Genomic DNA, 23,205 nt, shown 5'->3' with positions numbered 1-23,205 from the left:
TTAATAACAAATTCTTATTGGGACTGTTTGGGACAAATTCTTATTGCCTGTTTGGCCCTGTCCAGGGCTATCGTCGGATTGGGCCACAGTGTCCCCCAACCCCTCCTGTCTCAGCCTCCAGTATTTATGCTGCAGTAGTTTATGTGTCGGGGGGCTAGGGTCAGTCTGTTATATCTGGAGTATTTCTCCTGTCTTATCCGGTGTCCCCTGTGAATTTAAGTATGCTCTCTCTAATTCTCTCTTTCTTTCTCTCTCTCTCTTTCTTTCTCTCTCTCTCTCTCTCTCTCTCTCGGAGGACCTGAGCCCTAGGACCATGCCTCAGGACTACCTGGCATGATGACTCCTTGCTGTCCCCAGTCCACCTGGCCGTGCTACTGCTCCAGTCTCAACTGTCCTGCCTGCGGCTATGGAACCCTGACCTGTTCACCGGACGTGCTACCTGTCCCAGACCTGCTGTTTTCAACTCTCTAGAGACAGCAGTAGCGGTAGAGATACTCTTAATGATCGGCTATGAAAAGCCAACTGACATTTACTCCTGAGGTGCTGACTTGCTGCACCCTCGACAACTACTGTTATTATTATTAGTTCTGTTATAATCTCCACCCGGCACAGCCAGAAGAGGACTGGCCACCCCTCATAGCCTGGTTCCTCTCTAGGTTTCGTCTTAGGTTTTGGCCTTTCTAGTGAGTTTTTCCTAGCCACCGTGCTTCTACACCTGCATTGCTTGCTGTTTGGGGTTTTAGGCTGGGTTTCTGTACAGCACTTTGAGACATCAGCTGATGTAAGAAGGGCTTTATAAATAAATTTGATTTATTGACAATGACGGCCTACCCCGGACGACGCTGGTCCAATTGTCTGCCGCCCTATGGGACTCCCAATCACGCCGGATTTGATGCAGCCTGGATTCGAGCCAGGTACTGCAGTGACACCTCTTGCACCGAGATGCAGTGTCTTAGACCTCTGCGCCACTCAGGAGCCCCACTCAGAGTCTCTGAGTGGAAAAAAGTGGACGGGTTACCAACTGCACAGAGACTGTTTCGGGTTACCAGGTGCACGTGGTTCCTGACAGCGGAAATATAGACGTCTTAGTGTCCGGGGAGGGGTGCTTAAGTGTGGTTGCCCCGGTTTGCCTGATGGGCAAGGTTATGGAGATGGCTGAGCCCTGGCCGGGACGCGGTGATGGGTGATACCCAGTGAGAGGGGTGTTGACCGGGTAAGGAGAGTAGGTGTAGAGGCCCGGAGGTCTGTAGTTCCAGGGAGTAAGCTATACACTCTCAGGCCCAGGGAGAGGGCAGGCAGGCGGCAGGGAGTGTAGGCATAGAGGCCTGGAGTCAGAGGTCACCATGTCAATGGGTGCCTGCCTGGAGGTCAGGAAGGCCCAAGTGAATAGGTGTGTGAGTGACACTGTCCTTCAGGGGAACAGAGCAGGCAATTAATGTAAAATCTTGTGAGATGAAAATGGACAAACGAAAGGGTGTGCCATGTATAAGACTAGTCAGTGGATATTCTGAAAGTAGTTTGAGGGTTGTAGGTCACATGACCAGGGAACTACTGAAAGTTAAAACGTTTAAAAATTCATGTAAAACCAGGTGAGATGAAAATGGACAAACTAAAGGGTGTGCAATATAGAAGGGTAGTCAGTGGATATTCTGAACCTTGGTTGAGTCCAGTATGTAACACGAACAAGGAGCTATTGAAATMAGAAAGTTTGAAAAATGTATGTAAAATCTTGTAAGATGAAAATGGACAAACTAAACAGTGTGCAATATAGAAGGGTAGCCGGTGTACATTCTGAACCTTGTTTGAGGTCAGTAGGTCACATAACCAAGGATCTATTGAAATTAGAAGGTTTGACAAATGTACAGTGGCTTGCGAAAGTATTCACCCCCTTGGTATTTTTCCTATTTTGTTGCCTTACAACAGGGAATGAAAATGTTATTTTTTGGGGGGGTTTGTATCATTTGATTTACACAACATGCCTACCACTTTCAAGATGCAAAATATTTTTTATTGTGAAACAAACAAGAAATAAGACCAAAAAACTGAAAACTTGAGCGTGCATTACTATTCACCCCTCCAAAGTCAATACTTTGTAGAGACACCTTTTGCAGCAATTACAGCTGCAAGTCTCTTGGGGTATGTCTCTATTAGCTTGGCACATCTAGCCACTGGGACTTTTTCACATTCTTCAAGGCAAAACTGCTCCAGCTCCTTCAAGTTGGATGGGTTCCGCTGGTGTACAGCAATCTTTAAGTCATACCACAGATTCTCAATTGGATTGAGGTCTGGGCTTTGACTGGGCCATTCCAAGACGTTTCCCCTTAAACCACTCGAGTGTTGCTTTAGCAGTATGCTTAGGGTCATTGTTCTGCTGGAAGGTGAACCTCCGTCCCAGTCTCAAATCTCTGGAAGATTGTAACAGGTTTCCTCTCAAGAATGTCCTTGTATTTAGCACCATCCATCATTCCTTAAGTTCTGACCAGTTTCCCAGTCCCTGTCGATGAAAAACATCCCCACAGCATGATGCTGCCACCACCATGCTTCACTGTGGGGATGGTGCTCTCGYGGTGATGAGAGGTGTTGGGTTTGCGCCAGACATAGTATTTTTCTTGATGGACAAAAAGCTTAATTTTAGTCTCATCTGACCAGAGTACCTTCTTCCATATGTTTGGGGAGTCTCCCACATGCCTTTTGGCGAACACCAAACGTGTTTGCTTATTTTTTTCTTTAATAAGCAATGGCTTTTTTCTGGCCACTCTTCCATAAAGCCCAGCTCGGTGGAGTGTACTATGGACAGTCCTATGGACAGATATTCCAATCTCCGCTGTGGAGCTTTGCAGCTCCTTCAGGGTTATCTTTGGTCTCTTTGTTGCCTCTGATTAATGCCCTTCTTGCCTGGTCCATGAGTTTTGGTGGGCGGCCCTCTCTTGGCAGGTTTGTTGTGGTGCCATATTCTTTCCATTTTCTAATAATGGATTTAATGGTGCTCCGTGGGATGTTCAAAGTTTCAGACATTTTTTTATAACCCAAACCTGATCTATACTTCTCCACAACTTTGTCCCTGACCTGTTTGGAGGGCTCCTTGGTCTTCATGGTTCCGCTTGCTTGGTAGTGCCCCTTGCTTAGTGGTATTGCAGACTCTGGGGCCTTTTAGAACAGGTGTATATGTACTGAGATCATGTGACATATCAGGTGACAATTAGATTGCACAGAGGTGGACTTTATTTAACTAATTATTTGACTTCTGAAGGTAATTGGTTGCACCAGGTGTTATTTAGGGGCTTCATAGCAAAGGGGGTGAATACACACCGTTAAGGTCYGAAGTTTACATACACTTAGGTTGGAGTCATTAAAACTCATTCTTCAACCACTCCACAAATTTATTTAGTTTTGGCAAATCGGTTAGGACATCTACTTTGTGCATGACACAAGTAATTTTTCCAACAATTGTTTACAGACAGATTATTTCACTTATAATTCACTGTATCACAATTCCAGTATGTCCAAAGTTTACATACACTAAGTTGACTGTGCCTTTAAACAGCTTGGAATTCCAGAAAATTATGTCATGGCTTTAGAAGCTTCTGATAGGCTAATTTACATTATTTGAGTCAATTGGAGGTGTACCTGTGGATGTATTTCAAGGCCTACCTTCAAACTCAGTGCCTCTTTGCTTGACATCATGGGAAAATCAAAAGAAATCAGCTAAGACCTCAGAAAAAAATTGTAGACCTCCACAAATCTGGTTCATCCTTGGGAGTAATTTCCGAACGCCTGAAGGTACCACYTTCATCTATACAAACAATAGTACGCAAGTATAATGTAAATGTAAACACCATCCCAACCGTGAAGCACGGGTGTGGCAGCATCATGTTGTGGGGGTGCTTTGCTGCAGGAGGGACTGGTGCACTAAACAAAATAGATGGCATCATGAGGGAGGACAATTATGTGGCTCTATTAAAGCAACATCTCAAGACATCAGTCAGGAAGTTAAAGCTTGGTTGCAAAAAGTTGTGGCAAAATGGCTTAAGGACAACAAAGTCAAGGTATTGGAGTGGCCATCACAAAGCCCTGACCTCAATCCAATTGAACATTTGTGGGCAGAACTGAAAAAGCGCGTGCGAGCAAGGAGTCCTACAATCCTGACTCAGTTACACCAGCTCTGTCAGGAGGAATGGGCCAAAATTCACCCAACTTATTGTGGGAAGCTTGTGGAAGGCTACCTGAAACTTTTGACCCAAGTTAAACAATTCAAAGCCAATGCTACCAAATACTAATTGAGTGTATGTAAACTTCTGACCCACTGGGAATGTGATGAAAGAAATAAAAGCTGAAATAAATCATTCTCTCGACTATTATTCGGAAATTTCACATTCTTAAAATAAAGTGGTGATCCTATTTGACATAAGGCAGGAKATTTTTACTAGGATTAAATGTCAGGAATTGTGAAAAACAGAGTTTAAATGTATTTGGCTAAGGTGTATGTAAACTTCTGACTTCAACTGTATGCACACACCACTTTTCCATTTGAATTATTTTTCAATATTTTGAAACAAGTTGTTTTTTTCATTTCACTTCACCAATTTGGACTATTTTGTGTATGTTCATTATATGAAAGCCAAATAAAAATCTATTTAAATTACAGGTTATAATGCAACAAAATAAGAAAAACGACAAGGGGGATGAAGACTTTTTCAAGGCACTGTATGTACAATCTTGTGAGAGAAAAATTAACAAACTTAAAGAGTGTGCAATATAGAAGGACAGTCAGTGTACATTCTGAACCTTGGTTGGGGACAGTAGGTCACATGACCAAGGAGCTATTGAAATTATAAAGTTTGAAAAATTAATGTAAAATTGTGTGTGATGAAAATGGACAAACCAAAGGGTGTGCAATGTGTAGGCCAACTGAGTGTACATTCTGAACCTTGTTTGAGTCCAGTAGGTCACATGATCAAGGAGCTGAAAACATAGAAAAATTCATGTAAAATCACCTGAGATGAAAATGGACGAACTAAAGGGTGTGCAATATAGAAGGGTAGTCGGTGTACATTCTTGTAGGGTTGTAGGTCACATGACCAAGGAGCTATTGAAATTAGAAACATTGAAAAACATTGAAAATGAATGTAAAATCATGTGAGATGAAAATGGACAAACAAACGATTGTGCTATATATATGGCTACTCAGTAGATATTCTGAAAGTAGTTTGAGGGTTGTAGGTCCTAAGACTAAGGTTATTGAATTTCAAAAATGAACAAACAAAAGGGTGTCCAATGTGTAGGCCCACTGAGTGTACGTTATGAACCTTGTTTGAGATGTGTGGGTCACATGACCATTGAATTTAAAAATGTAAATAAATAATTTAAAATAGTGTGAGATGTAAACCGACAAAAAAATGTGTGCAATGTGTGTCTACACCATCGGGTTAGCTAGAACCAGTTTTGAAAGTTTTAGGAGTAATGGTCACTATGTTGATGGTCCCTAACTGCTGTTGGTGGATGTAAGGAAAACTACAGGCGAATAAACAGCCATCACCAACACAAAGAGGCTGCTGACAACATACAGACTTGAAATCATTAGCCACTCTAACAAAAAGATCCCTAGTCACTTTATTAATGCCACTTTAATAATGAGGTTTACATATCATGTATTTCTCATCCCACATATGTATATACTGTATTTTAGACCATCTATTGCATCTTGCCTATGTCACTCGGTCATTGCTCATCCATATTTATATGTACATATTCTTATTCCATCTCTTTACTTAGATCTGTGTATTAGGTAGTTGTTGTGGAATTGTTGGATTACTTGTTAGATATTGTGTCACTGTAGTAACTAAAAGCACAAGCATTTCGCTACACTCGCACATCTGCTAACCATGTATGCGACCAATACAATTTGATTTGATTACTCCACTTTTGTTTTGAGCCGACATCACTGTCGGGCAGAACGGGGCAGCCGGCTCATGCCCGGGAGACAGCCCGCTTCCAAAACAAATGCAATCATCTTCCACGCGTTGCAAAGTACGCCTGCCCGGGCCAGATTAATATAATCCCCTCACTAGCCAGCTTGTTAAATAGAAGAAAAACGGCATAACATCTCGTTAAATGTTGTACAACCTGTTCTATTTGGTACCAACTCGAAATATCCCTAACACATGGACGAATTTACTGCGAGATGAAAGGATGAAATTGTTTTGATTGTTATTCTGTTAGTGGGTTGGGTTATCTGAGCTAGCTGCTTGCTACCAACACGTTAGCGGCCACTATCGCCTGCCTAGGCTACGAAAACGTTAGCTCCTAGCTAAACAACGAATCAAGCGCTGGCAAATCCAAAGTTCTTTGTTTCAACAAACTGCACCTTGAAGAGAAAAATATTATCAAACTCAACGAGATGCTGGCTGCAGGATAGCTACAACTACCTACTCAGCTATTCTTATAGTAAGCTCACTGGATGGAAAGCTTTTGCACGGGCACGCTTCCTTCCTGTAAGTGTTCACTTCTCCATTCTTTAGCTGGCGCAAATGGTGGACCCACTTCACGTCACGGATAYCTCTTATAAAAGTGAGTAGCTAATGTTATTAGCTAATTTCCCTTGTCTCATTTAGTTAGCTGGCAGAAGGTAAATTGTAACGTGTGCAATTGCAGGTTGTTTTGCTAGTAAAGTCATTTATTACGTGGATTGTTTTTATCAGCTGTGCCTCCATCCGTTGTCGAGATCTATAGCTTGTAATAGACAAGGTGATTACAATACAGTGTGTTTTGTTTACGGTATCTGAAAAGGACGCCAAGAGGTTTTAATAGAACTCTGTTCCTCCAATGAGGTTATTTTCACAGGAAAAATAAATGCTGCCAAGGTTGCCTGGGAGTATTATTTTTTTTTTTTTCACCTTTATTTATTTAACCAGGTAGGCCAGTTGAGAACAAGTTCTCATTTACAACTGCGACCTGGCCAAGATAAAGCAAAGCAGTGTGACACAAACAACAACACAGAGTTACACATGGAACAAACAAACGTACAGTCAATGACACAATAGAAAGTATTTATACAATGTGTGAAAATGAGGTAAGGCAATAAATAGGCCATAGTGACGAAATAATTACAATTTAGCAATTAAACACTGGAGTGATAGATGTGCAGAAGATGAATGTGCAAGTAGAGATACTGGGGTGCAAAGGAGCAAAAAAATTATAATATAGGGATGAGGTAGTTGAGTGGGCTATTTATAGATGGGATATGTGCAATGATCTGTGAGCTGCTCTGACAGCTGATGCTTAAAGTTAGTGAGGGAGATATGCGTCTCCAGCTTCAGAGATTTWTTTTTATTTTTTTGCAATTCGTTCCAGTCATTGGTAGCAGAGAACTGGAAGGAAAGCCAGCCAAAGGAGGACTTGGCTTTGGGGGTGATCAGTGAAATATACCTGCTGGAGTGCGTGCTACGGGTGGGTGCTGCTATGGTGACCAGTGAGCTGAGATAAGGCGGGGCTTTACCTAGCAAAGACTTATAGATGACCTGGAGTCAGTGGGTTTGGCGACGAATATGAAGCGAGGGCCAGCCAACGAGAGCATACAGGTCGCAGTGGTGGGTAGTATATGGGGCTTTGGTGACAAAACAGATGGCACTGTGATAGACTGCATCCAATTTGCTGAGTAGTGTTGGAGGCTATTTTCTAAATGACATCGTCGAGGATCGGGAGGATAGTCAGTTTTACGAGGGTATGTTTGGCAGCATGAGTGAAGAATGCTTTGTTGTGAAATAGGAAGCCGATTCTAGATGTAATTTTGGATTGGAGATGCTTAACTTCTTACGGCTGAGATCGGCTGAGATCCCGTTAACGGGATCGACTTGACAACAGCCAGTGAAAGTGCAGGGCACAAAATTCAAACAAATCTCATAATTAAAATTCCTCAAACATACAAGTATTTTACACCATTTTAAAGATAAACTTGTTGTTAATCCCAAAACTGTGTCCGATTTCAAAAAGGCTTTACGACGAAAGCACACCATCTGATTATGTTYGGTCAGTACCTAGTCACAGAAAAACACAGCCATTTTTCCAGCCAAAGAGAGGAGTCACAAAAAGCAGAAATTGCGATAAAATGAATCACTAACCTTTGATGATCTTCATCAGATGACACTCATAGGACTTCATGTTACACAATACATTTATTTTTGTCGATAAAGTTAAAATTTATATCCAAAAATCTTAGTTTACATTGGCACGTTATGTTCAGTAATGTTTTGCCTCCAAAACATCCGGTGATTTTGCAGAGAGCCACATCAATTTACAGAAATACTCATAATAAATATTGATAAAAGATACAAGTGTTTTACATGGAACTTTAGATAAACTTCTCCTTAATGCAACCGCTGTGTCAGATTTCATAACTTTACAGAAAAAGCACACCATGCAATAATCTGAGTACAGCGCTCAGAGACCAAAACAAGCCATACAGATACCCGCCATGTTGTGGACTCAACAGAAGTCAGAAGTAGTATTATAAATATTCACTTACCTTTGATGATCTTCATCAGAATGCACTCCCAGGAATCCCAGTTCCACAATAAATGTTTGTTTTGTTCGATAACGTCCATAATTTATGTCCAAATACCTCCTTTTTGTTTGCGCGTTTAGTTCCAAAATCCAAATTGATGACGTGCAGGCCAGACGAAAAGTAAAAAAATTCCATTACGGTTCGTAGAAACATGTCAAACGATGCATAGAATCAAGCTTTAGGATGTTTTTAACATAAATCTTCAATAATGTTTCAACCGGAGAATAACTTTGTCTGTAGAAATGCGATGGAACGCAGCTAACTCTCACGGGGGCGTGCCTGAGTGAGCTCGTGGCACTCTGCCAGAGCCCTGACTCAAACAGCTCCCATTCCCTCATCCTTCACAGTAGAAGAAGGTTCTAAAGACTGTTGAGGTTCACAAGGTTCTATAAAGACTGTTGAAATCTAGTGGAAGCTTTAGGAAGTGCAATATGGCCCCATAGACACTGTATATTGGATAGGCAAACCTACAAACCTCAGATTTCCCACTTCCTGGTTGGATTTTTTCTCAGGTTTTTGCCTGCCATATGAGTTCTGTTATACTCAGACATCATTCAAACAGTTGTAGACACTTCAGAGTGTTTTCTATCCAAATCTACTAATAATATGCATATCTTAGCTTCTGGGACTGAGTAGCAGGCAGTTTACTCTGGGCACCTTGTTCATCCAAGCTACTCAATACTGCCCCCAGCCATAAGAAGTTAATGTGAGTCTGGAAGGAGAGTTTACAGTCTAACCAGACACCTAGGTATTTGTAGTTGTCCACATATTCTAAGTCAGAACTGTCCAGAGTAGTGATGCTAGATGTGCGGGCATGTGTGGGCAGAGGTCGGTTGAAGAGCATGCATTTAGTTTTACTTGCATTTAAGAGCAGTTGGAGGCCACGGAAGGAGAGTTGTATGGCATTGAAGCTCATCTGGAGGTTAGTTAACACGGTGTCCAAAGAAGGGTCAGAAGTATACAGAATGGTGTCGTCTGCGTAGAGATGGATCAGAGAATCACCAGCACCAAGAGCGACATTGATGTATACAGAGGAAAGAGTCGGCACGAGAATTGAACCCTGTGGCAGCCCCATAGACTGCCAGAGGTCCGGACAACAGGCTCTGATTTGACACACTGAACTCTGTCTGAGAAGTAGTTGGTGAACCAGGCGAGGCAGTCATTTGAGAAACCAAGTCTGTTGAGTCTGCCGATAAGAATGCGGTGATTGACAGAGTCCAAAGCCTTGGCCAGGTTGATGAATACGACTGCACAGTATTGTCTTTTATCGATGGCGGTTATGTTATCGTTTAGGACCTTGAGCGTGGCTGAGGTGCACCAATTATCAGCACTGAAACCAGATTGCATAGCGGAGAAGGTACGGTGGGATTCGAAATGGTCGCTAATCTGTTTGTTAACTTGGCTTTCGAAGACCTTAGAAAGGCAGGGTAGGATAGATATAGGTCTGTAGCAGTTTGGGTCTAGAGTGTCTCCCCCTTTGAAGAGGGGGATGACCACGGCAGCTTTCCAATCTTTGGGGATCTCAGACAAAACAAAAGAGAGGTTGAACAGACTAGTAATAGGGGTTGCAACAATTGCGGCGGATCATTTTAGAAAGAGAGGGTCCAGATTGTCTAGCCCAGCTGATTTGTAGGGGTCCAGATTTTGCAGCTCTTTCAGACCATCCGCTATCTGGATTTGGGTGAAGGAGAAATGGTGGAGGCTTGGGCAAGTTGGTGTGGGGGGTGCAGAGCTGTTGACCGGGGTAGGGGTAGCCAGGTGGAAAGCATGGCCAGCCGTAGAAGAATGCTTATTGAAATTCTCAATTATAGTGGATTTATTGGTGGTGACAGTGTTTCCTAGCCTCAGTGCAGTGGGCAGCTGGGAGGAGGTGCTCTTATTCTCCAAGTATGTCAGGGTTGGTGTAGGAAATTGTATACACCAGTATACCACAACCAGGTTTATATCTATCTTTTAACGGTGCAGTGCAATTCTAAGGGGATTGGGTCTTGATAGAAAGCTGACAGCTGACCAGATTGCCAAAAAGTTGGAAAATCTGAAGACCAGATACCAGGTGAAGTGGGCTTGTGTTCTTAGAAGACTGAGATTTGGGACTTCTAAAAAAGTGTTTACTGATATTGTCAATATTTACTGATCATGAAGTCAAAACAAAAAAGCCTCATCCCAGCCATAGTCCCACTTTTGTATTTGTCTTTTAGGACTTAAAATACATTTTTCTTGGCAAGGACACTGTTGCTACCAGCATAGCCTCCTGGCCCTGGTTCCAATTTATGGGCGAGGCCATGGAAGGACGCCTCTTCAACAGCGCCCAAGTTTTGGCAGTGGCATCTTTGGCTGGTGAGGCTCCAGGTTCTTCCTCACCATTAACCAACGAGAGAGGACAGGGGGTTGACGGTGKTGACATTTTGGAGTTCTTGATCAAAACTGAGATGGAGGACAGTGTGGGGACAGAGAACTTGGAGGACAATGCAACAGTTAACACTGATGCAACTCAGACTGAGGGCCCTACTACTATGGGCTGGCGAAGAATTTCAGAATGCTCGTATAAAAGTAAGTGAGTTGGGGATACTCTGATTCTGTTGACCATTCAAATTATTTCTTCAACCTTAATTTGACCAGGAGGTCTGTTTAGTCCAGGGCTCTCCAACTCTGTTCCTGGAGAGCTACCATCCTATAGGTTTTCAGTCCAACCCCAGTTGTAACTAACCTGATTCAGTTCAACTAATTATTAGAATCAGGTGCCGTAGATTAGGATGGATTGGAGCAAAACCTACAGGACAGTAGCTTTCCAGGAAAGGGTTGGAGAACCCTGGTCTAGACTCTGGTCTTTTAAGGTTCCCTAGTGGCGCAGCGGTCTAAGGCACTGCAGCTCAGTGCTTGAGGCGTCACTACACACACCCCGGTTCAAATCCAGGCTGTATCATAACCGGCCGTGATTGGGAGTACCATAGGGTGGCACACAATTGGCCCAGCATCGTCCGGGTTTGGCCGGTGTGGGCCGTCTTTGTAAATAAGAATTTGTTCTTAACTGACTTGCCTAGTTAAATAAAGGTTAAATTCAAAAATAATAATTTAATTTAATTGTAGTTATTGGTTGTTAGCAAGCTTGCTGCAAAAAATGGTGTTATTTGATACATGGTAATATATGCTCAATCTGACGTACCTGATTCATATTACTGACATTGGTTCCTGCTTATCAGTGACAGAGCAGGAGACGGAGAGAATGATAAAGCTGCGTGCCGTGAATGAGGCTCTCTTCACAGGCAGAAAACATACTGCCAAGCCTGCCTGGAGGTGAGTATGTTTGGGAAGGACATATACAGACCATAGTTTGGCCCAGCACATCCTGTGATTATGTGTCCCAAATCCACCTCCAGCTCCTTTGCACTTATGTATGTCTAAAAGGACTGGATAGGTGTAAACAATATGGTGATAAGTCTTTCTAGCTCGACTTGGAGCTATTACCATATTGCTTATACCTATTTTATAATTTTGTTAACTGCCCTAAATGAGAATTAGTTTGCAAATTGTTGTCTTCGGCATTTTTGTTTGTCTCTCACAGGAGGCTGCTGAGAGGAGGACGGCTCATAATAAGGGCTGGAATGGAGTAAATGGAATGGTATCAAACACATAGAAACCATGTATTTGATGAGTTCGATTACCATTCCATTGATTTCGTTCCAGCCATTACTATGAGCCCGTCCTCCCCAATTAAGGTGCCACCAACCTCCTGCGTTGTCTCCATGTTTTCCTGCAGAGCTATTTTGAATGAGTTGGGCCTTCAGGGAAAGCTGACTACTGACCAGCTTGCCAAAAAGTGGGATAACCTCAAGAGGCGATATAAGGTAATGTGACAGTGACGGCAGTACTCAACTAGCGTATTTGTGTGTTTCATTTTCATTCTTGAATTATTTTGTGTAGTGTATAAGAAACATTCCCAAAGTTTCTTGAAGTTATTCTTGATCCACAATGTATCGCTCTCTCATCACCTCCTGCACACATCTCTTCTCACATCTCTTCTCTCTTCTCAATTCCACTCCACACTGCTTTGTCCACTGAACCCAGACACTGTGTTCCTCTTTTGGTGCAGGAGTTGAAATGTCCAGCCCGCAGCATGGAGAGCAACCCAAATTCCTGGCCCTGGTTCTACCGCATGAATGATGCCATGGAGGGACGATTCGCCGGCTGTGCCCCCATCCTGACGCCAGTAGTAGAGGAGGGTGATGAGGAGTTTGAGCCCTCTCCACCACCAAGGAAGAGGGCTCGTCGGACGCCAGGGAGGGGGGGGATGTCTGAGTTCTTGACAGAGTCTGAGATGGATGAGCTGGTGGAAACGGAGGAGAGGAATGGAGCAGCCGTCTTCCAAGGGGCCACCATAGGGGAGTATCACACAGCCACAGAATTCTCATATAAGCGTAAGTGATGAAGTTTTGCCTTTCAAAGGGACTATTTGCTCAAAATACAAATCAATATGATTTTCCACTTTCTTGGAATGGTATGGGTCGACCCAGACAGTTTTTAAAGTGCATGTTTGAGTTATTGGCAATAAGCTAACTAGCAACAAGTTACTTCGATAACAATTCTTTGTGAAGAATAACGCTAGTTGTTATATTTGCTTGATTTACAGTGACTGAGGAGGACACCAAGAGATTGATAGAGCTGCGTGCTTCCAATGAGGCTCTTTTCACAGGGAAGAGAAATACTGCCAAGCCTGCCTGGAGGTAAGTTAGCTTGTGTTGGAAGAAACTATTTGGCTAAATAAAAATGTGATCTTTCCAGTCAATGTACTCAGTTTATTTTATACCTCCATTATTTCTCTGTAGGGCTATAGTAAAAGAGATGGGCCTCGCAGGAAAGTTGTCTGCTGACCAGGTTGCCAAAAAGTGGGACAACCTGAAGACAAAATTCAAGGTATTGTAACTAGTGTGTGTCCATGTACATTTTGTACATTATTTTTCTCACCCTGTTTATCAGGGGCTGTGTGTGTACTTGCACATGTACACTGAGTGTACAAAACATTAGTAACACTTTACCTAATATTGAGTTTCACCCTCTTTTGGCCTCAGAACGGCCCCAATTCATCAGGGCATGGACTCTACAAAGTGTCAAAAGTGCTCCACAGGGATGCTGGCCCATGTTGACTCCAATGCTTCCCATAGTTGTGTCAAGTTGTCTGGATGTCCTTTTGGTGGTAGACCATTCTTTTTATATATATATTTATTTTTTATTTTTATTATATATATTTCTTTACTCCCTTTTTCTCCCCAATTTTGTGGTATCCAATTGGTAGTTAGTCTTGTCTCATCGCTGCAACTCCCGTATGGACTCTGGAGAGGCGAATGTCAAGAGCCGTGCGTCCTCCGAAACACAACCCAACCAAGCCGCACTGCTTCTTGACACAATGCCAACTTAACCCGGAAGCCAGCCACACCAATGTGTCGGGGGAAACACCGTACACCTGGTGTCAGCGTGCACTGCGCCCAGCCCGCCACAGGAGTAGCTAGTGCGCGATGGGACATCCCTGCCGGCCAAACCCTCCCCTAACCCAGACAATGCTGGGCCAATTGTGCGCCGCCCCATGGGCCTCCCTGTCGCAGCCGGCTGTGACAGGTGGTGGACCATTCTTGATACATACGGGAAACTGTTGAGCGTGAAAAACCCAGTGGCGTTGCAGATCTTGACACACTCAAACCGGTGTGACTGACACCTACTACCATACCTCGTTCAAAGGCACTTTTGTCTTGCGCATTCACCCTTTGAATGGCACATGTACATAATCCATGTCTCAAAGTTTAAAAATAATTATTTAACCTGTCTCCTCCCCTTCATCTACACTGTTTGAAGTGGATTTAACAGGTGACATCAATAAGGGAACATAGCTTTCACCTGGATTCCCCTTGTCAGTCTCATGGAAAGAGGTGTCCCTAATGTTTTGTACAGTCAGTGTATATGTACATGGATGCTCGTATGTGGGACCAGAAGATGGATAGGTCACACTAAGTGATATCTTCTAATTAGTTTATATCTTCTCTTATCCCTTAGGACTTGAAGTATCCGCCGCGTGGCATGGAGAACCAGAGCACCCCTGCCTCCTGGCCTTGGTTCCAACTCATGAATGATGCCTTCGAGGGCCGACTGGCCGCGAGAGCCCCCAAAATAACTCCCATATGGATGAGCGAGGAAGACTACTTGTTTGTATCCTCGCCAATGCCTACAGAGAGAGACCTGTGTCCCATGCCAGAAAGGAGTGAGATTTCTGAGCTGGAAGAGGGAATGAGACCAGAGGGGACAGAGGTGGATGGAACGGTTACGTTCTTAGACGCCAGTGGAGAGGAGTGCCCCACACCTGTGGAATTCTCCTATAAAAGTCAGTGTCATTCCTTCATTCTTCATGTCTCTGAATGTTCTTTTCAAGGAGGATAAAATATACTTTTAGAAGTCAAATTTCATGAGTTAAAAATTGATTAATGTTCTCAGGTGTATATGAACTAGAGCTGTCCCCAACTAAAATAAATCTTGGTCGAACGAGAGTAGTCTTTTCTTTTGAGCAATCGATTGGTCYAAATGTAAAAACATGTACTTTTCCATATATAGACACACCCTATATGTTTTAATAAAATCAACTACATGTACTGAGCTTGTCTGATGCTTTAAGCTTGCTGTTTTATTAAATAATTAAGTCACACAAATGACTCAAGGGAGCCAGAGATCAAGATAGCCTAACCAGAAGGGGGAAAAAATTACTTTTCCCGATCTTCCTCCTCCCGCTGCTGCTGAAGTTGCCGGTAATAGGCGACACCAGGGGTCGGCAACCTTTTTTCCATTTGGAGTAACAATTTATCTTACCATTTCTATCCATCTGTGTGCCAGTTATGATTTTCTTTTTTTTCCTTTTTCTTTTTAAAAATGTTATCCCATTTTCTCCCCAATTTTCGTGGTATCCAATCGCTAGTAATTACTATCTTGTCTCATCGCTACAACTCCCGTACGGGCTCGGGAGAGACGAAGGTCGAAAGCCATGCGTCCTCCGAAGCACAACCCAACCAAGCCGCACTGCTTCTTAACACAGCGCGCCTCCAACCCGGAAGCCAGCCGCACCAATGTGTCGGAGGAAACACCGTGTACCTGGCCCCCTTGGTTAGCGCGCACTGCGCCCGGCCCGCCACAGGAGTCGCTGGAGCGCGTTGAGACAAGGATATCCCTACCGGCCAAACCCTCCCTAACCCGGACGACGCTATGCCAATTGTGCGTCGCCCCACGGACCTCCCGGTCGCGGCCGGCTGCGACAGAGCCTGGGCGCGAACCCAGAGACTCTGGTGGCGCAGCTAGCACTGCGATGCAGTGCCCTAGACCACTGCGCCACCCGGGAGGCCCCCAGTTATGATTTTCATTTGCACATTTTTGTGGAACAGTTTCATTTAATTTATAGTCTTTTGTATCTCAAAATCATGGTAATGTGGTTAATCTAAATTCTAGCTAACAAACAAATAAAAACATGGTAGCCTGCAGGTAGAAAATATCCTGATAAATATACTATAAATCACATTGGCTACGCATGGCTGTCTGCAACAAACTTGAAACATATATCAACTGTGTCCGGCCCAAAGCCCACGCTAGCAAATTTTCAACATTGTATAAAAAATACTGGGCCCTCAGTTTCATTTTTAATTTGAGAAGCTCCACAGCTCAATAGTGGTAGTGAGTTAAGACAATCAGAAATACTATCCAACATCCCCAAATATGCACATTTATAGGCCTACATTTGCGCACAAGTCAGGTAGCCTAGGCCTACTTCTATATGCGTAATCAGGTGCATGTCCTTACTCAACATTGACAGGAGCACTCCAAACAAAAGACAATGGGAAAAAAATTGACAACTTGTAAATGTTAAGAAATAAACCAAAACTTTCTCACAAGTGTAGCATAGGTTGTGAGCTCTGCAAACAACGTTTCCACTCCGACAATGAGAGCGCTTCACGACTGTAATAATAATATTGAATGCATTAACAGAAATTACCGTAACCAAACAAATATTGTAGATTAGAAATTATGTGAATTAAAGTAAATGTAGGTTACTACTGGTGATTATATGTAATGGGGAATTGATAGACACTAACAATCAAAAGGGCAAACAATTCACACAAGGAAGTTATGAAACAATAAATGTGCACGAAATGACGGGAGAGARGTGCTTTGTGCATCTTAGCCACACTCCCCTTTTCCTTGGATAGTGGCATCCCCGCGGCTTCCTCAATGGATTTAGTCCACTGAGACCGGCGCGAATCAGACATGTCAAGTGTGCCATGAAAAAATCGATATATTTGCGACTGCTCAACGTAGGCTCTTGGCCGGCCGAGATTTTATATCGACCAAACAATCAACCAGTTGACTAAATGCGGTCAGCCTTAATATGAACCATATACAATGCCTTCAGAAAGTATTACTGCTTCAATTATTCCACATTTTGTCATTACATTCTGAATTCAATATTGATTCATATTTTTTTATCACCCACCTACACACAATACCTTATAATGAAGAGTGAAAATATGTTTAGAAACTTTTGCAAATGTATTAAAAATAAAATACAGATCTAATTTACATAAGAATTCACACCCATGAATACTTTGGCCGAGATTACAGCATGAATTGTCTTGTACAGTGCATTCGGAAAGTATTCAGACCCCTTGACTTTTTCCACATTTTGTTACATTTTAGAATAAGGCTGTAATGTATTACATTTAAATGTTTTCCTCATCAATCTACACAAAATACCAAATCATGAAAACCGGTTTCAACATTTTTGCAAATGTATATAAAAAAAAAAAATGTTTTTAAACATACCTTATTTACATAAGTATTCAGACCTTTTGCTATTAGACTCAAAATTGAGCTCAGGTGCATCCTGTTTCCATTGATCATCCTTGAGAAGTTTCAACAACTTGATTGGAGTCCACCTGTGGTAAATTCAATTGATTGGACATGATTTGGAAAGGCACACACCTGTCTATATAAGGTCCCACAGTTGACAGTGCATTTCAGCAAAAACCAAGCCATGAGGTCAAAGGAATTGGCCGTAGAGCTCCGAGACAGGATTGTGCCGAGGCACAGATCTGGGGAAGGGTACCAAAAGAATGGCTGCAGCTGTGAAGGTCCCGAAGGACACAGTGGCCTCCAACATTCTTAAATGGAAGAATTTTGGAACCACCAAGACACTTCCTAGAGCTGGCCGCCTGGCCAAACTGAGAAATTGGGGGAGAAGGGCCTTGGTCAGGGAGGTGACCAAGAACCTGATGGTCACTCTGACAGAGCTCCAGAGTTCCTCTGTGGAGATGGGAGAACCTTTCAGAAGGACAACCATCTCTGCAGCACTCAACCAATCAGACCTTTATGGTAGAGTGCCCAGAGAATCCACTCCTTGGTAAAAGGCACATGACAGCCCACTTGGAGTTTGCCAAAAGGCACCTAAAGACTCTCAGACCATGAGAAACAAGATTCTCTGTTCTGATGAAACCAATATTGAACTCTTTGGCCTGAATGCCAAGTGTCACTTCTGAAGGAAACCTGGCACCATCCCAATGGTGAAGCATGGTGGTGGCAGCATCATGCTGTGGGGATGTTTTTCAGCGGCAGGGACTGGGATACTATTCAGGATCGAGGGAAAGATGAACAGAGCAAAGTACAGAGAGATCCTTGATGAAAACCTGCTTCAAGGCACTCAGGACCTCAGACTGGGGCGAACGTACACCTTCCAACAGGACAACAACCCTAAGCACACAACCAAGACAATGCAGGAGTGGCTTCAGGACAAGTCTCTGAATGTCCTTGAGTGGCCCAGCCAGAGCCCGGACTTGAACCCGATCTCTGGAGAGACCTGAAAATAGCTGTGCTCCGACGCTCCCCATCCAACCTGACAAAGCTTGAGAGGATCTGCAGAGAAGAATGGGAGAAATTCCCCAAATACAGGTGTGCCAAGCTTGTAGTGTCATACCCAAGAAAACTCGAGCCTGTAATCGCTGCCAAAGGTCCTTCAACAAAGTACTGAGTAAAAGGTCTGATATTTCCATATTTAAAACATTTGCAAAGATTTTTTATTTTTTTTAAACTGTTTTTGCTTTTTCATTATGGGGTATTGTGTGTAGATTGAGAGGGGAAAACAATTTAATCAATTTTAGAGTAAGGCTGTAACCTAACAAAATGTGGAAAAAGTCAAGGGGTCTTTTCCGAATGCACTGTTTGCTTGTATTTGGTATTTTATTAGGATCCCCATTAGCTGTTGCAAAAGCAGCAGCTACTCTTCCTGGGGTCCACACAAAACATGAAACATAATGACATAACACAGAACATCAATAGACAAGAACAGCTCAAAGACAGAACTACATAAAAAAAAATGTTTACACATAGCCTACATATCAATGCATACAAACAAACTATCTAGGTCAAATATCTGCATTTGAGGATTTTCTCAAGCTATAAGTTGGGTGGGGAGTGTGGGAGAACAGCAATCTTTAAGTCTTTCCAAAGATTTTCAATTGGATTCAAGTCTGAACTTTGGCTGGGCCACTCAAGCGCTTTCACATTTTGGTTCTGAAGCCATTCCAGGGTTGCTTTGGCTGTATGCTTGGGGTCATTGTCCTGTTGGAACGTAAATCTTTGCCTCAGTCTAAGGTCATTTGCACTCTGAAGCAGGTTCTCGTCAAGGATTTGCCTGTATTTGGCTCCATTCATTGTTCCCTCTATCCTTACCAGTCTCCTAGTCCCTGCCGCTGAAAAGCATCCCCATAGCATGATGCTGCCACCATGCTTCATGATTTGGATGGTGTTCAGACCGGTGACCAGCTGTGCCTGGTTTTCTCCAGACAGTGCTTTGCATTCAGGCCAAATGGTTACAATTGTCTCATCAGATCATATAATCTTTTGCCTTATGCGCCGAGTTTTTTACATGCCTTTTTGCAAACTTCAGGTTGCCATGTGGCTTTTTTTCAGGAGTGGCTTCCTTCTGGCCACTCTTCCATAAAGTCCAGATTGGTGAAGTGTTATAGAGATTGTTGTCCTTCTGGCCAGTTCTCCCATCTCAGCCAAGGAACTCTGTAGTTCTGTCAGAGTGGCCATTAGGTTCTTGGTCATCTCCCTGACCAAGGTCTTTCTTGCCTGGTTGCTCAGTTTGGTCAGATGGCCAGCTCTAGGCAGAGTAGATCCACATTTGTTCAATTTCCCAATGATGGAGACCACTGTGCTGTTGGAATCTTTCAACACTCTAGAAATAGTTTTACACCCTTCCCCAGATATATGCCTCATCACCTCTATTTCAGAGTTCTACAGCCAGTTCCTTGGACTTCATGGTATAGTTTCTGCTCTGACATGCACTGTAAACTATGGGACCTTATATAGACAGGTGTTTTCTTTCTAATTCATCTCCAAACAATCCAATTGGCCACAGGTGGACTCCAATCACATTGTAGCGACGTCTCAAAGATGATAAAAGGAAATTGGATGCACCTGAGCTTAATCTGGAGTAAAGGGGTGTGAATACTTATTTAAATGAGATTTCTGTATTTCATGATGTGTGAGAGAAAGAAAATCTATTTTGAATTCAGGCTGTAACAACAAAATGTGGAATAAGTCAAGGGGTATGATTACTTTCTGAAGGCACTGTAGGCAACAATCAAGAAAAACATTTTGGCAAAGAAATATAAACTTTATTTTTGTTTTGATGACAGTGACAGAGCAGGATACGAGGAGGCTGATTAAGTTGCGTGCGGCCAATGAAGTTCTCTTCACTGGGAGGCGAAATGCTGCCAAGGCTGCATGGAAGTGAGTAGGATTTAGTATGAAAGTAAATGTCAATGACGAAGCACTAAAGTCAGATATGCATAATCAACACTGATCACATTGGTTATTTTTGTGTGCAGGGCCATTTTAAAAGAGTTGGGTCTCCTGGGAAAGGTGTCAACTTACCAGGTGGCCAAGAAGTGGGACAACTTAAAAAGAAGATATAAGGTAAACTGTCAAGTGTTTCCGGCAAATTTCTGCAACATGAAATAATCAAAGTGTAAGTAGATCAAATCAGAATGTTTATATTGAAGGACCAATCCTTAATAATGTCCATGCATTGCTCAAACACTTTCACCCATCTGAAATCTGTTCTGTTGTTTGTATTCTACACTGTGGTCACACTTGTCCCCTGTTGTTCCCTGAACAGGACTTGAAGTACCCTCCTGTGGGCATGGAGAGCATAGCAGACAACGCTGCTTCCTGGCCATGGTTCTACCTCATGAATGAGGCCATGGAGGGCCGCCTTGCTGCCAGCGGACCTGTCCTGACCCCTATAACGGAGGGTGATGATCCCGAGCCTTCCCCTTCACAGTCCTCTCGAAATAGAGGATGCCCGTTGCTGGAAAAGGATGACATCACACTGGAGTACGAACAAGAGATTTATGTGGACCCCACCATAGAGGAGTGCCACCGGGCCACAGCGGAGTGCGAGAGTGCACTGATAGAGGAGAGGTTGGGTAGGGGGCCAGCAGGGGGCACTGCTGCTCAGAAGTCTGTGACACTGGAGAGAGAGTGGGAGATGGTGGAGAGGGAGAGGGCAGCGATAGAGGGGGATAGAGCGGCGGTAGACAGAGAGCGGCAGTGGCTGGAGAGCGAGAGAGCCAACTTGGCAAGAGACAGGATGCTGTTGGAACAGGACATGGCGGCATTGGGTAGAGAGAGAGAGGCCTTTGAGAGCCAAAGGGCAGCAGTGGTGATGAACAGTGCTACAGGGGTGCACACTGGACACGTCAACCACTGTGGGATGGGGATGTAGACTTATGGTATTAACTGCCTTGGAAGCCAAGGACTGATTAAGAGCCTTCAAGTTATTTAGAGAAGACTTTTCAGCATGTTTTCACCTTATTGGCTCGAGATTAATCAAATCAAATTTATTTATATAGCCCTTCTTACGTCAGCTGATATCTCAAAGTGCTGTACCTAGCCTAAAACCCCAAACAGCAAGCAATGCAGGTGTAGAAGCACGGTGGCTAGGAAAAGCTCCCTAGAAAGGCCAAAACCTAGGAAGAAACCTAGAGAGGAACCAGGCTATGAGGGGTGGCCAGTCCTCTTCTTGGCTGTGCGGGTGGAGATTATAACAGAACATGGCCAAGATGTTCAAATGTTCATAAATGACCAGCATGGTCAAATAATAATAATCACAGTAGTTGTCGAGGGTGCAGCAAGTCAGCACCTCAGGAGTAAATGTCAGTTGGCTTTTCATAGCCGATCATTAAGAGTATCTCTACCGCTACTGCTGTCTCTAGAGAGTTGAAAACAGCAGGTCTGGGACAGGTAGCACGTCCGGTGAACAGGTCAGGGTTCCATAGCCGCAGCAGGACAGTTGAGACTGGAGCAGCAGTACGGCCAGGTGGACTGGGGACAGCAAGGAGTCATCATGCCAGGTAGTCCTGAGGCATGGTCCTAGGGCTCAGGTCCTCCGAGAGAAAGAAAGAGAGAGAGAAAGAAAGAGAGAGAGAATTAGAGAGCATACTTAAATTCACACAGGACACCGGATAACAGGAGAAGTACTCCAGATATAACACTGACCCTAGCCCCCCGACACATAAACTACTGCAGCATAAATACTGGAGGCTGAGACAGGAGGGGTCAGGAGACACTGTGGCCCCATCCGATGATACCCCCGGACAGGGCCAAATAGGCAGGATATAACCCCACCCACTTTGCCAAAGCACAGCCCCCACACCACTAATAAATGTTTTACACTCACAAGAGAACGTGCTTTCTTTGATTTGTGATTGATACATTCCGAACATCTAAACGTAATGGTTTATTAAACTAACCAGTGACAGAGACTTCAATCTGTAACATTGTGGACTTGTTTTAAATGTAATTTGAGAATTTCTCTTTCTTTTGACAGAACAGGCTAATGATGTCATGTAACCCTTAAAGTGTTTGTGGTGTGACTCATTATCTCAATGACCTCATCCTGTCTTTTCAGTCTCGGTTGCAATTATATTGTAATATAAGACAAAATTAGCACCATAAGTGAGAGAACTGAATTTGTTATAGAAGTGTTAACTTTTTATGTACTGACTACTTTTCTCTAATGTGAAAGCTGTTTCCATTTTCAAACAATGAATATGCTATAAATTACTTCCAAAAAAGTATGGAAGTGAAATATTGTTTGAGAAATCAAATCACAGTATGACCAAAGCTCAAGTGAGAAATGTGACGGAATATATTTTTTGAGGAAATAGTACCCGCTCAACAATTGTGTATAGCCTACAATAAAAAGGACCATACTCTGCTCATGATTTTCTTGTTATCGGATCTGTACAAATGTAGAGGACTAGGGGCTAAAATCAATGGATGGTTAGGTTTGAACGCAACAGCTATTTTATTTAACCTTTATTTAACTCAATATAGTAATGCATGGAATGAAATATGTTTGTATCCAGATGCCCTTTGTAGCCAGCTGAAGAAGCTTTGCTAGGAGAATCTCCAGGTGGACTTCATAAAGTCCTTGTCTAACCCGCTCCACTGGCACGGACAGTGTGCCAAGTGCTGGGACAAGTCCTTCTTTTTTCACGGACCTGGAGGTCCTGCAGTTCCACCGACTGTCCAGCTTGAAGTGTCATCGCGGCTGC

The 23,205-nt window shown here is 43.3% G+C and overlaps 1 protein-coding gene across 3 annotated transcripts; it reads left to right on the top strand.

Annotated features, from left to right (window-relative positions):
• Positions 1–6,033: 6,033 nt before the first annotated feature.
• On the top strand, positions 6,034–22,872 carry LOC111962474 (uncharacterized). 3 transcript variants are annotated; one of them, XM_023985585.2, is made up of 11 exons: positions 6,034–6,567; positions 10,786–11,110; positions 11,761–11,854; positions 12,318–12,405; positions 12,651–12,975; positions 13,188–13,281; positions 13,384–13,471; positions 14,603–14,927; positions 20,281–20,374; positions 20,473–20,560; positions 20,763–22,872. In XM_023985585.2, exons 2-11 carry the CDS (start codon positions 10,831–10,833, stop codon positions 21,369–21,371), a joined length of 2,085 nt encoding a protein of 694 aa, XP_023841353.1. In that variant the 5' UTR covers positions 6,034–6,567; positions 10,786–10,830; the 3' UTR covers positions 21,372–22,872. The 3 variants fall into 3 exon arrangements, with proteins under 3 accessions (XP_023841353.1, XP_023841352.1, XP_023841354.1); XM_023985584.2 differs by having other exon boundaries at positions 10,759–11,110; XM_023985586.2 differs by lacking the exon at positions 10,786–11,110.
• The last annotated feature ends 333 nt before the right edge of the window (positions 22,873–23,205 follow it).

The sequence above is a fragment of the Salvelinus sp. IW2-2015 genome, linkage group LG4q.1:29 (genome assembly GCF_002910315.2).
Source record: "Salvelinus sp. IW2-2015 linkage group LG4q.1:29, ASM291031v2, whole genome shotgun sequence".
NCBI classification, from domain to species: Eukaryota; Metazoa; Chordata; class Actinopteri; order Salmoniformes; family Salmonidae; genus Salvelinus; species Salvelinus sp. IW2-2015.
This window is presented reverse-complemented; position numbering and strand designations above follow the sequence as displayed.